The 17176-nt window shown below is 46.2% G+C and overlaps 1 gene segment (V, D, J or C); it reads left to right on the top strand.

The window, feature by feature from the left end:
• The first annotated feature begins 1705 nt into the window (after positions 1-1705).
• LOC119941200 lies at positions 1706-2430 on the top strand. The segment is given in 2 exon segments: positions 1706-1783; positions 1952-2430. Coding segments are annotated over 2 exon segments (522 nt in total).
• The last annotated feature ends 14746 nt before the right edge of the window (positions 2431-17176 follow it).

Raw genomic sequence — 17176 nt, 5'->3', positions numbered from 1 at the left:
GAGCCACGCTGCTTCTCTCAGCAGCCGCACCGATGTTAGCCAGAGATTGGCCACAGAGCACAATTCCCAGTGTCCCCTTCTCAGGCACTGGTGGCCTTCCATTTCTGCTCTACTTTAGAAGATACCACCATTGTCTCTGGGGGTCAGGGTCTGTGGAAGGACATCCTGGCTCGGGTGTCCCGTGGGTTCTGGGACAACCCAGCATCATCCCTGAGCCCCATCCACCCACCCAGGAATTGCTCTGGGGCCTAAACCTGTTAACTGACAATCAGGATGGGCCTATTCACTCTGCAACCACCCCATGGCACCTATTCCAGGGCCCTAGAACTGCTCCTCACTATGACCCCAGGCTGCCCTGAAAACTACTTTCCTCTCCTTCCCCATCAATCAATCAGTCAATCACTGGCATTTATTGAGCAGCGATTCCTCAGTCGTCTATCCAGGTTCATTTGAGAGGTACCTCAGTGGAGGAGACAGAGCAGAGCACTGTTCTCTGGTGAAGCATTTCATATCCCTGCACTGAGCCCCCATGAACACAACATGGGGTTCAATAACATTCAGAGCTGGAGCCCAGGAATGCCAAGGTTCGCGGTCTCACTTGGTACCCCCTGCCCACATGTCCTAAGGTTCGGGCACCACTTGAAGGAAGAGGATAGAGTTCAGCCTGAAGGATGGAGTTTTCAAAGTGGTGCACAGAACCCTGTCCTAAGTACTGTGTTCCTCCTCAAGCTGACCCTCCCGCCGTGCCCCTAATGTGCTGTGCTATATCTCTCCCCCTAAACAAGAAAACCGGGGGAAAATTACAAGAAAAGATAGTGTGAAAGGAGTCTGGATGTAGTGGGGGAAGGGATGTGAGATGGATGTCTCATCTCTTTCTTCTCTTCTGACCTGATCATCTTGCATTTACCCCGGCACTTAGCACAGTGTTTAGCTCCCGGGAAGCTCTCAAAAAATACCAGTATCAACGTTATCATCATCCTTCTAGCTCCCACTTGTGACCAAAAAGGAAGCAGTGTGGCCTAGTAGGAAGACCACGGGCCAGCGAGTCAGAGGATCTTTTTTCATTCAGTTGTATTTATTGAGCACTTACTATGTGCAAAGCACTGTACTAAGTGGGAGAGTACCTGCATTCTAATCATTGTCCCACAGCTTGTCCACTGTGTGATCTTCAACAGGTATCTTAATGTCTCTGTATCTCAGTCTCCTCACCCATAAAATGGGGATATCATTCAGTCATTCATCCATTCATTCGTATTTATTGAGTGCTTACTGTGTGCAAAGAACTATACTACACGCTTGGGAGAATACAATATAACAATAAACAGACATTCCTGTCCACAATAAGCTCACAGCCTAGAGGGGATTAATTACCTGTTGTCCCTCCTTCTTAGCTTGTGAGCCCAATGTGAGACCTAATGGTCTTGTTTCTACCCGGTGCTTAGTACAGTGCTTGGGGTATGCTAAGTGCTTAACAAATATCACAATAACAATTATTAATAAGAATTCAGTCACCTATGATCATTTCTGGGCATCCCAATCACTCCTCCCCTCCATTTCTCCCATCCCAGTCAAAAGCCACAAAGCCCAGCCAATCAGCAGAGCGGAGATCTCGGTGATTCACTGCTCCAACCCCAGGGTCCCGGCTCTATTTCTGACCACCTGGGGCTCAGAGACAGGTGGGAACCACAGTCTTCTCCTCCTTGTCTCCTCACCAGAGCCCTGAACACTGCAGGCGGAGACATGCTGGGTTTTATCACCCTCCTTCTCACCACCCTGCTCCCTAGTAAGTCAAGTGCTTTCCCCCCAGGTTAGCTCCCTCTGGAGTTGTCTCTTCCTCCTTTTCATCTTTATCCTTGCCCTCCTCCTCCTTCTTCTTTTCCTCCCCCTCTTCCTCATTCTCCATCGCCTCCTCCTCCTCACTACAGCTGTTTGCTTTCTGCCTCCATCACAGCTGTCCAGACTGCACTCATTCTGGACCAGCCCATGCTCTCCATCACCCAAAAGGCTGGAACTTCTGCAACATTTCCCTGTGAGCTTTCTGACAGAAGCTTCAGGTACATCCACTGGTATCGTCAGCAGCCTGGGAAAGCTCCCCAGCGCCTTCTATACTGTAACATGGACACGTCTGCAGTCACCCTGGAATCAGGATTCAACATAAACAAAATCCACGCTTACAAGTCAAGTGATCAAAGCTGCTACCTGTTGGTCCAGAAACTGGACAGGAATGACGCCGGCTTCTATTACTGTGCCAGCTGGGTCTCCACGGTGACACAGTCTCCTCCGCCCCTCGTACAAAAAGTCACTGTCCTTAGTCACGAGGAACAGGGTCTGAATCCCCACAGCTCCAGCATTGAATCTCACCTCCTTTTTCAGGCTCCCTGGCAAACTAATGGTGGCCACCACATGTCCAAACTGCAGCTCTTTCTCTGAGAACAATCCCAGAGGCTCCACCCATGAGGCTCCAGAGGCTCTCTCATGTCCCTGCGACAGCCCTGCATCCTCCCTGAGCCCCATCCACCCACTCATGGATCACTCTGGGGCCTAAACCTGCAAACTGAGAAAAATATTTGAAGACAAGAATTTTTAATCAAGTGGCTCAGCTTTAAAAAAAGTCCCATCCAACCAAAGAAAGAAGTGCTCAGGCAGAAGGCTCCTTGAAGGACTATTATTTCTGTAATTCAGCATTCCTTCTGTTTTGAGGAAGAAAATGAGATATGAGTCCATTTTCTAGTGTTTTTCAGCTGTATTGTTTGAGGCTCTCTCATGCCATTAGGTGAACAAGTTTAACTTAGTCTTTTCAAGGTTATCGTCAACCTGACCAGGTGTTTCCTGGGGTCCCCGTGTTAGATGGCACTGGGGATGGTGATAGAGTTACAGCAAAGACCGGAATCCCCACATCATTTTAATCACCCACTTCATCCCAGCAAGAACCTTTTTACTTACATAAATGATAATCATTATTATGATAATAATGGAATTTACTATATGCTAACTATGTGTTAAATAGTGTCCCAAGTCTTGGAGTAGATTCAAGCTGATCAGGCCGGACACATGGGGCTCACAGTCTAGAGGAGAGGAAGAACAGGTATTTAATCCCCATTTTACAGATGAGGTAACTGAGGCAGAGAACTTAAATGATTTGACAGATTCAGGCAGGCAGAAAAGTGGCCAAATGGGGATTAGAACCCAAGTCTACAGCTTCCTAGGCCAGTGCTTTTTCCAGTAGGTGAGACTACTTCCAATGTACACATTCCATTCATTTATTAATATCCTCAGTTTTCGTACTCTTACTGGTACCGGTTCTATCTTTATTTTTCCTTCTGTTCATTCTACATGCTTCTGATTTATGTCCACCCATGTACCCTGTGACACTGTTAATTCCTGGAGGGCAAAAACTGTCTTTTCCCTCCCGTCTACACTCTGAAGCACTTAATTCAGTGCTCTACACATGGTAGGTACTGATTTAATATTGTTGATTGAATGAGCTTGTGACTGGATGAGTTTCTGACCTCTAGAAGGTCCCAGTGACTCTGAGCTCATCCGGAACAGAAAACCAGGAAAGCACTGAACAACAAACATGCAAACAAACGGCATGAGCTTAGGTTCAAATGCAGAAGACACTTAATGCCAACATGTTTAGAGTTTGCAAGCGTTCTCTTAGGGGGAGCAACCCAAAGCACATGCTCAGATTTCGCTAGCTCACCGGCTTTCCGCATTTTCATTCAGTTCGTGAACAGGGCCTGTCCTAACTTCCCCCCTTGTTTTTTTAATGGTATTTGTTAAGCGCTTACTATGTGCCAAGCCCTGTTCTAAGTGCTGGAGAACTGTTCGAAGTACGGGATGCCAACCTTCTCACTGTTCCTCAATCTCATCTAACTCGCCACCGACCTCTCGCCCTCATCCTGCCTCTAGCCTGGAATTCCCTCCCCCTACATAATAATTCATTCTCTCCACCTTCAAACTTTCATTCAAATCACATCTCTGCCTAGAGGCTTTCCCTGACGAAGCCCTCATTTCCTCTTTTTCTACCCCCTTCTGTGTCAACAATGCACTTGGATTCACACCCTTTATACATGTATATGTGCAATATGTTTACTAATATTAATGCCTGCTTTCCCCTCTAGACTGTAAGATCCTTGTGGACAGGGAATGAGTCTACCAACTCTGCTATACTGTATCCTCACAAGTGATTAGTACAGTGCTTTCGACCCAGTAACCGCTCAATGGATATGATTGATTGATTGACTGATTGGTTCCGCTCTTGTACTGTCTTAAAACCTCCATCTGGTGTAACCTACCTCCTGTGGAGAGACACAAACCTGTCCCACCCCAGTGATCCCACAGCACTGCCCAAACCCCTCATAACTCGGTGCTCAGCAGAGTGTCCAGAGAGCACAACCACTGAGTGTCAAACATCTTCTCTCCCATAGCTAGGCCTCCAGTGCAGTCTCAGAGGATCGAAGCCCCTTTCAGCACCTCCTTCCCTGCGGCAAAGAAGCCCAGACCATAGTGGGGCATCTCACCCTCCTCTCAGCCTCCCAGGAGGTCAGGACGCATGTCACCTCGGCCTCGGTGGTCCGATGGGAGTGTGGGGTTGTCTTGGGGAGGGGCTGGTCCTCTCTGCTGCAACTGTGTGTCCTTGTGGCCTCCAGGGACGCGGTGGTCACCCTGAAGCAGGGGCTGGTGTCCGTCACTATCCAGAAGGGCAAAAATGTGGACCTCTTCTGTAAAGCACGGGCAAGCTCTAGAGCTATGTCCACTGGTCCCCCCTCACAGTGCCCGATACATAGTAAGCACTTAACAAATACTATCACTATGACTTAATTAAGCCCCCAGTTTAAAAGGAATTTGGGATAGACTCAAACAAGCATCTTCTGAAAAGCCTGCATTTCTCAGGGCAATGTGAGAGACCAACAATAGCAATTGAAGAGTGATTTGTAAAGAGAAATGAGTCATTGAAGAAAAAGCGGTATCTTCATCCTTTCCCCAGGAGAAGCCCAAGAGAAGACATAAAAGTCTTCACTGATTTTATCAATGGTTGGCCCAAGGAAATAAAGAGCAAACTCAAAACTCCCACAAGAATGAATCAGGGAACCCAATTCAAGAATGTTTATTTTGTTTAAACTGCAAGATTGGTCAATCAATCACATTTCTTGAAGTGGAAAGAGTATGTCCTAGGGAGTCAGAGGACCTGGGTTCTAATACTAGCTCTGCTGTTTATCTTTTGTGTCCTTGGGCCAATCACTTAACTTCTCTTTACCTTACCTCATCTGCAAGAATGGGTTTCCAATTCCTGTTCTCCCTCTTATCTACACTGCAAGCCCCGTGGGAGACCTGATTATCTTCTATCTTCCCAGCACTTAGAGAGTGCTTGACTCATAGTAAGCATTAGACAAATACCACAAGTGTTACTAATTAGTAATTAACATCACTGTACTAACGACTTGAGAGAGTACAACAGAGGTAGTAAACATTATCTCTGCTCTCAAGGAGCTTACAACCCAGCAGGGGAGACAGACACTAAAATGAGGGTGGGGTGGGTAATTAAGTGCTTAGGGAATACTGACTCAAGTGAAAAGGTGATGTGGTAGAGGGGAGATAGGGTGAATCATTAGAGAAGTTCAACTTTGAACTATCCTCCACCCATGCCTCTATAAAATGAAATCAGTCTATCATTGGTGAATAACAACTGCAGTACCCGCAGGTGTAATACAGTTAGGGAACAGGAAATTTGGATTTGGGGCCTCAAGTACTTATGAGAGCAGTTAAGCCACACCACTGGAGTCGTTGGATAAAAAAAAAAAAAAAACAAAGACTCCATCCCGTGGGTTGTAGTTTTTTGAACAAACCGCAGGTTTCATGTGAAATTCATGGCAGGAGGCGGGGGGGGGGGGGGGGGGGGGGGGGTTTGGGTGTGTGAGTGGTTCCCCAGGAAGGTTCTCAGCCGTTTTTCCTCCCGCTCCACTTTCACTGCTTGGACAAAATCCAGTCAGGGATTCTCATAGGGAAACACCAACTCTGTAATGGCCATCATCATCATCAATCGTATTTATTGAGCGCTTACTGTGTGCAGAGCACTGTACTAAGCGCTTGAGAATGACAAGTTGGCAACATATAGAGACAGTCCCTACCCAATAGTGGGCTCACAGTCTAAAAGGGGGAGACAGAGCTGGTGGAGGCTGGAGGAGCGGAGCCCTGAGGCCTCTGGATCCCGAACTGCCCCAGTGTCCTCCGGCCCTAGAGCTGGGCAGGTGTTGGAAACACAGGAATCTCAGTGCCTGTGGTCAGCGATGGGGCAGAGGAAGGGGATGCAACGTTCAATTCTGACCCCTAAATCCCTCCCCAGAACTTGCCCCATTATGGCAGCCAGGGTGAACTGTACCCTCACTGGTCCTGATGCTTTCTGCTCCCTCTCTCAGCTCACTCTTGTGCTTATCCCTCTCCCCTGTGAGTGCTGGGGTTGATTACCAGTTTGTCTGCCTTGACTGCCCTTTTAATAAGCTCCTTGAGGGTGCAGATCTCTTCTCTAACACACACCCAACCACCTTCTACACTGATGACTAAAAACCCCAAAGACACTCAAGAAATTCAGGTGAACTGACTGACTGAGGAACAGCTTTTCCCTAGAGGAAAATGAACCATTTAGAAGACGGATTCTAAGCCACTTTTGTCTTAGCACTGGAAGAAAGAGTTAATAATAATAATAATAATAATAATGGCATTTATTAAGCACTTACTATATGCAAAACACTGTTCTAAGCGCTGGGGAGGTTACAAGGTGATCAGGTTGTCCCACAGGGGGCTCACAGTTTTAATCCCCATATTACAATGAGGGAACTGAGGGCCAGAGAAGTTAAGTGATTTGCCCAAGGTCACACAGCTGACAATTGGTGGAGCCTGGATTTGAACCCATGACCTCTGACTCCAAAGCCTGTGCTCTTTTCCACTGAGCCACGGAAGAATCCAGGTAAAAATAAGACTCACCCCGCAAAAACAAAATCATCCCTGTGCATATTAACTATAGCATTTTTCATATGGATATGTTCTTACAGCTAGTCATATTTTTTTCACACAAAGGAGGGCTCAATAAATAATTTACTTAAAATCAGTCTTCTCATTAATAAATAGTTATACATTTATTGCTTTAATGGTCATCTGATGGTTCCTATCCTCTTGTTGCTTACGAGCTAATGAAACTTCGTCATCTGATGTTCATTAATGAAACCCAGTGGAATTTCCTGTTCTTCAGTTGTCTTAAAGAGATGGTGAAGAATTTCTCTCTTTCTCTCTCTCACTCTCTCTCTCATCTATCAGTCTATATAACTATCTCTAAGTTAGTTTACCCTGAATTGAAAAGTGTCTTTTCCCTTCCACTCCGGTGGTCTCCCCCAGTTATGCACTCACATACAGATGCACTCACTTGGACACAGTCATGTGTGCCAAATCTCACCCTGGGCCAAGACTTACCCCACTATTCCCTGCAACCCTGCTCTCTGAGTCAGAGGGGGCCTTTAATTCCTGGATACCAGGGTACGGATAAAGAAAGGGAAAACCTAGCTCCCATTTCAGTCCCTAAGGTCAGCGGATGGGAGAAAGAGGAGACCAAGCTGACCGAGACTTCCCTTAAGCCTTCTCCCACCCAACATCGTCAGTGAAGAAGGGTCACCACGGATCCCTCTCCCTTCTGGATAATAAATAATAATGAGAATAATTATAGAGAAGCAGCATGGCTCAGTGGAAAGAGCGTGGGCTTTGGAGTTAGAGGTCATGGGTTCAAATTCCAGCTCTGCCACTTGTCAGCTGTGTGACTTTGGGCAAGTCACTTAACTTCTCTGGGCCTCAGTTACATCATCCATAAGATGGGGACTGTGAGCCCCATGTGGGACAACCTGGTCACTTTGTAACCTCCCCAGCATTTAGGACTAAGCGCTTAGTACAGTGCTCTACACATAGCAAGCGCTCAATAAATACGATTGATTGATTGATTGACTATGCTTTACACATAGTAAATGCTTAATAAATGCCATTATTATTATTATTATTCATTCATTCAATTGTATTTATTGAGCGCTTGCTATGTGTAGAGCACTGTACTAAGCGCTTGGGAAGTACAAGTTGGCAACATATAGAGACGGTCCCTACCCAACAGTGGGCTCACAGTCTCTAGTTCAAATCCTCTGGCTTACCCTATCACAGTTGAACATTTGATTGTATTGATTTTAATTCCACACTTAGGAATATTTCTTTGCCATCTCCCCCATGGGCATGTAAGCTTTTTCTATTTATGGTATTTGTTAAACATTTACTACATGCCAGATGCTGTTCGGGACACTGGGGTAGATAGAAGGTAATCGGGTTGGACACATTCCCTGTAACACATGGGGCTCACAGTCTTAATCCCCATTTTACAGATGACGTAACTGAGGAGCGGAAAAGTGAAGTAACTTGCCCAAGGTCACACAGCTGAGAAATGGTGGAGCTGATACTAGAACCCAGGTCCTTCTGACTCCCAAGCCCACGCTCTACCCACTAGGCTACATTGCTTCTCAAGCTCGATGTGGGGAGGGAAAGTTGACAAGAGTTGGGTTTCTGCGGCATGTCCCAAGTGCTTAGTACGGTTCCCTGCACCCAGAAAGCCGTCAGTGTTGCTCTTTCTCCACTTCTGCTAGTGAGGCCAGCAGGCCTGGATCATCATCATCATCAATCGTATTTATTGAGCGCTTACTGTGTGCAGAGCACTGTACTAAGCGCTTGGGAAGTACAATTTGGCAACATATAGAGATAGTCCCTACCCAACAGTGGGCTCACACTCTAAAAGGGGGAGACTTCCGGGGCCTGGGCCTGGTCGCACTTGGGGTTCCCGGCAGCGCGTGGTCCCCACAGCTGCCTGTGGTCTCTGGGCCTGGATGGGCCATGTGCTTTCCACGTGCTGGGGGGTCCCAGGGTGTCAATGGAGCGTGGGGGCAACCACAGCCCCCTTGCACGCCTGATATCTATCTTGGGTGGGCGCCCGCTCTGGTGGGTTTCCATTAGCTGCGGCCGGGCCCAAAGCCTAGTGATGCCTGTGGGTTAACTGTTCTCGATTTGTCGCACAAACAGCCCTGCCCACTCCAGTAACCCTAACCAGTTCAAGCCAGTTTCACTGAGAGCATTTCTCCCCTCCCCAAAGGCTTATAGAAACGAAACAACGCAACAGGGGCCCAAGGAGAAAACAACCTCACCCGCAGGTACCCGCTGTTCGACCACAGCTGAGGTGAGCCGGGGGGCGGGGGAAGCCCAGGACTGGGGCAGGGGGAAGCTAGGGGGTCCAATAGAATCAGCATTTAGTGTTAGCTCCATTTTACAGATGAGAAAATTGAAACTTAGAGAGGCAGGGGAATCTGTCCAAAGTCATCCAGCAGAGCCGAGTCAGAACCAGCTCTAGAACTGACACCTCCCGACTGCCAACTCTACCCTCCTTCCACTACACCCCTCAGCCTCCCTCAGCCTGATGAAAAATGTTATCAAAATAAAGTAAACCATGTTCAAATGTGGAGGTTTTTCAATCAGTACCATTTATTGAGGGCCTATCATAGGAGCCTTGAGTACAAGTGAAAGACAGTCGCTGCCACAAGGAGCTTAATAATGACGAAGCTAATAATAATTGCGGTACTTGTTAAGTACCAAGCACTGTACTAAGCGCTGAGATAAATACAGTATATGGGACAGAATTCCTGCCCCACCTGGGGTTACCAGGCTAAGAATTTGGGGAGGGAATTAACAATCCCATGGGGGAGACAAGCAGGCACAAATTATTGAGTGGTGGGAGCAGGAGAAAGAACAGCTCCACAACTACTGACGGCAAGGATGGCAATGCTTTCATTTATATGACTAGTTAGAGTAATGGAGAAAATGACGGATAAGTCTAAAACTAAGCCTGGAACATAAAAAACAATATCAATGAAAGAATGCTTGTTACAACCTCACATGTTTTTCTTCAGTTTAAAAATAAAATCATAAAATAAACCTCTGCCCGGTGATTACATAGAACTACTTGTAATTGCAACAAAAATAACACTTAGCAAACATCCATATGCCACTCTGCTCCTCTTGTGCAGGTTGGAAGAGAAGTCATGCGTGTGGTCCAGGAAAATTCTGTTGGCCCTCTCACATTTTCCCAGAGATGTCAACTAGCCAGTTCTCCCACTTGCCACTGGCCACATTTCTTTTGTAAATGAGGAACAGCATGAAGACACAGTACGTGGTGCTCTTGAGCAGAAGGATGGCGTAGGTGTAATAGGCATACGTGTTCACCGACTGGAAAACTAGTTCAACTGAAATAAAAACATCAAATGTGAGCAATGCAAGAGCAATGCCAGACCAGTGTTTCCAACAACCCGGAACTCTGACAGTGGCAGCAGTGAGAGAACACAATAGTGACAAGAGGATGCTTGGAGGAACGGTTTGATGGCAACCTCCTGAATGTTTTCACTTTCTGGATGGGCCATCTAACACCCCAACTTCACCTGCAACATCCCTGTAACCCACTGAGGACCGATAATCAGTGAATCTGTCCAAATTCCTCCTGAAGCTACTTTATTGTAAGTTTCTTTAGGGCAGGGATCTGTCCACTACCTCCGTTGTACTCTCTCAAGTGTCTTCCTTAGAGCTTGCACACCTTGGAAGCTCAGTAAATATAATTGACTGTTTGATCGCCCGTGAAAGCGTCCAAATTCCTCTTGTATCCGCTCAAACTTCCCCTGCTAGACTGCAAGCTTCTTGAAGGCAGGGATCACATCTACTAATTCTATTGTATTCTCTCAAGTGTTTGGTATAGAGTTCTCTACACAGTAAGTGCTCAGGACATAACGCTGAATGATTTAAGGGAGATTTTTTTACCTACTTCACAGGGTTGTTGTGAGGGCAAAATTGAGAAAAGTAACATGAGAGTGCTTTGGAAAAAATAGTGCTAGACAAATACCAGTTGGACTTGCACTGACAGTGCAGTTGTGCAGTTCTTGGGGATTTTTCTTTCACAGAGAAGCAGCGTGGTTCATTGGAAAGAGCACGGGCTTTGGAGTCAGAGGTCATGGGTTCAACTCCCAGCTCCGCCAATTAGCTGTGTGACTTTGGGCAAGTCACTTAACTTCTCTATGCCTCAGTTACCTCATCTGTAAAATGGGGGTTAAGACTGGGAGCCCCCCATCAGACAACCTGATCACCTTGTAACCTCCCCAGCTGTAACCTCCCCAGTGCTTAGAACAGTGCTTAGAGCAATCACCTTGCCTCTTCCAACTTTACTGTCCTAATATCCTACTGCAATCCAGCGCACGCATTTTGCTCCTGCAATGCTAACCTACTTATTACACCTCTTTCTCGTCTGTCTCACCATCATTCCCTTGTCCATGCCCTGACTTTGGCCTGGAACTCTCTCCCGCCTTCATATCTGACAGACAATCACCCTCTTCACCTTAAAAGCCTTAGTTAAAGCACATCTACTCCAATTATTGGATCATTCAATGGTGTAAGGATAGAAGACCGAGAGTTTCCTCCAATCCTCCTCCAATTTAAAGCACAATTCCTCCAAGAGGCCTTACCTGACTAAGCCCACATTTCCTCTTCTCCCACTCCTTTTTGCACCAGCCTTGGACTTGGATTTGCAAACTTTATTGATTCCTCCCTCAATCCCACAGCACTTATGTACACATCTGTAATTTATTTACATTTACGTAAATAACTTGTTGGGTAGGGACCATCTCTATATGTTGCCAACTTGTACTTCCCAAGCGCTTAGTCCAGTGCTCTGCACACAGTAAGTGCTCAATAAATACGATTGAATGAACGAATGAATGAATAGTAAGCACTTAATAAATGCCATCATTATTATTATACATCAGTAACCTCACAACAGGGAAGGAATGTCCAAGCAGTTCCCAGGGAGCCAATTTGGGTACCCCCAAGGTGTGACCCAGCTTTCCTGCCCCTGGTGACCCCTACTTCTACCTCCCCCCATCCTATTCTGGTTGGCAGTTCCACCCCCATCACCACCCCTGCACCACTACCAGTAACTCTGCCCGCAGGACTTGCTGAGCGCCCACAAAACTCTGCCCAGGGGAGTCAATAAAACAAGATCCAGCCTCGATACCAACCCCATGGGGGTGGGGAGAGCAGAAGGAAACTTCCATTTCCCCCAGCTCACCGCAACAGCTGGCATGAAGAGATAGGAGTCTTGGGGAAAACCAGTTCCGGGAGACTGAGAACATATGTTGTAAATGTTTTTATTCCTTCCATGCTGGACAACAGCCCTTAGTGGACATGTCTGGGTGTCAGTCACCTTTCCAGGAACCCAAGGAATGAATTCCCAAGAGAAGCAGCATGGACTAGTGGAAAGAGTATGAGTCTGGGAATCAGAGGATCCGGGTTCTAATCCAGGATCTGCCAAATGCTTGCTGTGTGACCTTGGGCAAGTCACTTAACTTATCTGTGCCTCATTTCTCTGGTTCTCCCTCCTACTTAGAGTGTGAGCCCCATGCGGGAGAGGGACTGTGTCCAACGCAATGAACTTGTATCTACACCAGCACTTTGACCAGGGTTTGACATATAGTTAGTGCTTAACAAATGCCATAAAAAAAAGTTAGCTCTCTCCTGCTATTAATGCACCTGAATGGAGGTTGAGCTACCAGTTCCACGAGGTTCAGGGGGATTTGGGGGGCTACCAGCATAGCTCAGTGGAAAGAGCTCGGGCTTTGGAGTCAGAGGTAATGGGTTCAAATCCCAGCTCCACCACTTGTCAGCTGTGTGACTTTGGGCAAGTCACTTCACTTCTCTGTGCCTTAGTTCCCTCATCTGGAAAATGGAGATTAAGACTGTGAGCCCCATGTGGGACAACCTGATCACTTTGTAACCTCCCCAGTGCTTAGAACAGTGCTTTGCACATAGTAAGCGCTTAATAAATGCCATTATTATTATTATTATTACTATCATTACCATGACCCTATCCATCCTAGGGCCCAGAGTCATCGAGCCCCAGCCATGAGCCGGCGGGGTGACAGCTTCCAGATCCCATAACCCAGCAGGTAGGGTCAGCCAGAAGTGTGGCTGAAGTAACTGAGGAGGAGGAGGAGGAGGAGAAGGAGGAGAAGGAGGACGAAGAAGAAGTGGAGGAGGAGGAGGCAGATGAGGGGATTTGAGGAAAGATGCTTCTGATGGTGGTGTTTCTGGGAGGGGCCTGGAAATCCACCAGGGATGCTGGTTTATTCCCATAAGCAGCTCTGCCTCACGGCCTCACGGCTAGCACTCCCCTAGAGCCAAGGTCCCAATGCTAACCACCCAGTAAATCCCAGTGATGGGCGGGGGAGGCTCTGGCGGGATACTGGAGATGCCTTGGGTCATCCCCTCATCAGAGCACCTCTCTTCCTGAGGGACCTGCAGGTTTATACTATGATCAATGGGCTGGGAAGCTCGGCCCTTCGTTCCGTGAGCTGATGATGACCATGGAGGAGAAAGGGCCCTTTACCTGGGCTGCAGCTCAGAGCAGAGCGAGACTTACCCCTTTGTTGTTTATCTGAACCACGGGTGCAGACTTCCCTGGCTGTAGGGGCAAGCGTGGGGCGAAGAGCTGGGGAAGCAAAAACAAAAATTAGAGCGATTTTCAGGTGCAAACATCCACAATTCTCCACTGTAGAAAGACATGTTACAGTACGACTCCATTACGACTCCATCAAGAAAAATAGTCATGGACTCCTGAGCTCCAACCAAATGTTAGTATGTCAGTCTAGGATGACTTTACATAAATGCGTAAAAGCCAAACCAACCCCTGTACTGAAGCACACGTCTGGACATGAGAAGAGAATAGTCCACCAAAAGAAAACTCTTCTGGAAACACAACGGTGAGGGTGAAGTAATAAACTCATTCCCCGGAATTCTCCCTATCAGGTGAGAGGAAAAGGGGCCTTTCCTTGTACCAAAAATAATTTCCTGGAGGTGGAGGCTCCCTAAATTTGGAATTACATTTTTCCCCAGAAAATTCATGGAGAGAAATGTATATATCCTTGAGAGAAGCCTTGTGAATAGAAACATAAAGGAAAAAAAAGTTGGGGTTCTTATAAAGTGAATGCTATTAATATCAATAATAGTAACAATAATAATAATAACATAGTGGAATTTCTTAAGTGCTTACTATGTGCCAGGAACTTTACTAAGCCCCCGGATACATATAAGTTAATTGGGGTGGACACATTTCCTGTTCCACATAGGGGCTCACAGCCTTAATCACCATTTAACAGATGAGGCAACTGAGACACAGAGAAGAGAAGTGACTTGCTCAAGGTCACACAGCAGACATGCGGCAGAGCCGGTATTAGAAACCAATTCTCCCCAGTCCAGTGCTCTTTCCACTAGAGCAAGCTGCTTCTAATGGATGAACACTTTTACCAGATACAGGGTGGGACTTAACCCAAGAATCCACGTAGGCTGGGGGCCCTGACAGCGGATCAGGGAGGAGGAGGACCAAATCCTAGGAAACCTTTCTTATTTCTTCCACAGTCACTAAGATGGGAAAGAGTCCTAGCTCCCTAATGAGCAACAAAGGCCAAGGATGGGATATCACCATTCCCTAGACTGTAGCCAAAACAAAGAGAGATTTACTTTTAACTGTAGTAGAGGCTTTTGTAGAAGTGGTGGTGGGGATAGAAGCTAGAAGGCAGAAACACAAGGATTAGAGCTGTTTTCAAGCCATTTCTGTAGAAATATCCACATTCGTCCCTACCAAAAGACCTACTAAAATTGCACGGAGAAAAATCGTCATAAGCCCTGCAATGATAATTCCATTCTTCATAAGCTCTGGTTCAAGCCAAATGTCTGCATATTGGCGTGTAATTGCTTCGATCTTAAATAAAAACCAAACACATTACTTTCTCAGACACATGTACATATTGTCAGGAGAAGAGAGGATTTCCCTAGGAAGAAAACCCTGCCATCTTCACTGGTGTGGGAATGAAGTCGTGAAGGGATTTCCTGGAGTCCTCCCCACCAAGTGAAAGGGAAAGAAGTCTCTGATGATGGAATCAACAGAGTTTCCTGGACCATAGCAGTCCTGGCATTCAGAAATTCTTTTTCCCAAAAAAGTCAAGAGGAAAAATACAGAGAAATGTTTGTGTCCTTGGGGAAACTACACCAATTGATGAATCCATCAATAGTATTTACTAATCACTGAGTGCAGAACTTTATAATAGGCACTTGGGAGAGTACAAGAAAATAGAGTTGGTAAATATGATCATTACCCTCAAGGAGCTTACAATCTAAATGGGAGAATGTTTATAAAGAGAGGAAGTCGAAAGGCAGAGCCTGAGTCTACTCATCCTTGTTGGGGAGAAGATCCAGTGGACAAACAGTTTTCCACTAAAACGCCACATGCCTGGACCTGCACCAGGCTTTTGGCTACTCAGAGTCTCTTGGCTTTTCTCCCAAGTGCTTAGTACAGTGTTCTGTACACAATGAATGCTCAATAAATAGCACTGGTTGATTGAAATTCTTAGGGCCAGTTCTTGCCAAAATAAAATCACACAGGTTTTTTGCATATAGATAAATTAAGTGCAAAACCAAATAGCTCAGAAATTTGTTGAGTAGAAGCAAGGCAAACACACTGAAACAAGAAAAATGAGGAGTTCCAGTGCTTCTCAAGGGGGTTTTTATGGTATTTTTAAGTGTTAACTGTGTGCCAGGGACAGTACTAAGCCCTCGTGTAGACACAAGCTAATCAGGTTGGACACGCTCCCTCTCCCACTGGGGTCTCCCAGTTTTAATCCCCATTTTACAGATGAGGTAACCGAGGCGCAGAGAAGTGAATTGACGTGCCCAACATCACACAGCAGACATGCGGCAGAGCCGGGATTAGAAACCAAGTCTCCCCGGTCTGGCGCTCTTTCCACTAGGGCATGATGCTTCTAATGGATGAACACTTTTCCCAGATACAGGATAGGACTTATCCCAAGAATCCCACGTAGGCTGGGGGCCCTGACAGAGGAACAGGGAGTAGGTGGACCAGATCCTTCGGAACCTCTCTCATTTATTTACAGTCACTAAGCTGGGAAAGGATTCTAGCTAGCTATGAGCATCGGAGGCCAAGAATGGGGATGTCACTGCGGCAAAAACAAAGAGAGACTTACTTTCAACCGTAGTAGAGGCTTTTGTAGAAGTGGTGGTGGGGGCAGAAGCTAGAAGGAACAAACATAAGAATTAGAGTTGCTTCAAGCCATTTCTGTATAAATATCCATATGAATCCTTACAGAAAGACCTACTAAAATTCTTCCGAGAAAAATCGCCATTAACCTCACAGTGATAATTCTATTCTTCATAACCTTCTGCTCAACTAAATGCCTGCATATCTGCTTGTAACAGCTTTGATCTTAAATAAAAACCAAACAATTACGTCTTGCACAGACGCATGCACATACAGAATAGGAAGAGAGGATTTCCCCACGAAGAAAACCCTGCCATCTGCACCAGTGTCAGGATGAAGGCATGAAAGGGTTTCCTGGAGTCCTCCCCATCAGGTGAAAGGAAAAGAAGTCTTTTATTTTGGAATCAAAAGAGTTTCCTGGACCATATCAGTCCCAGAATTCAGAAATTCACACAATAAATGCTCAATAAATACCACTGATTTTCTTAAGGTCAATTTGCTTTTGCCAAAATGCAATAACACATATTTTTGCAAATAGATGAATTAAGTGCAAGAAACAAATAGCTCAGCTATTGTTAAGTAGAAGTAAGATAAACACACTGAAACAAGAAAAGTAAGGAGTTTCAGTGCTTCTAAAGAGTTTTTCTATTGTATTTGTTAAGCGCTTACTGTGTGCCAGGCACTGTATTAAGCACTGGGGTAGATACAATCAGGAAGGGCAAAATATCTGTCCCACACGGGGTCTCACAATCTTAATACCCATTTTGCAGATGAGGTAATTGAGGCACAGAGAAGTAAAGTGACTTGCCCAAGGTCACACAGCAGACATAATAACCACAGAGCCAGAATTAGAACACAGATCTCCCCAATCCGGTGCTCTTTCCAATACACCACATTGCTTCTACGTGGCTCAGTGGAAAGAGCACGGGCTTTGGAGCCAGAGGTCATGGGTTCAGATCCTGGCTCTGCCAATTATCAGCAGTGTGACTTTGGGCAAGTTTCTTAACTTCTCTGTGC

This window comes from Tachyglossus aculeatus, chromosome 2, assembly GCF_015852505.1.
Source record: "Tachyglossus aculeatus isolate mTacAcu1 chromosome 2, mTacAcu1.pri, whole genome shotgun sequence".
Taxonomy (NCBI): Eukaryota; Metazoa; Chordata; class Mammalia; order Monotremata; family Tachyglossidae; genus Tachyglossus; species Tachyglossus aculeatus.
This window is presented reverse-complemented; position numbering and strand designations above follow the sequence as displayed.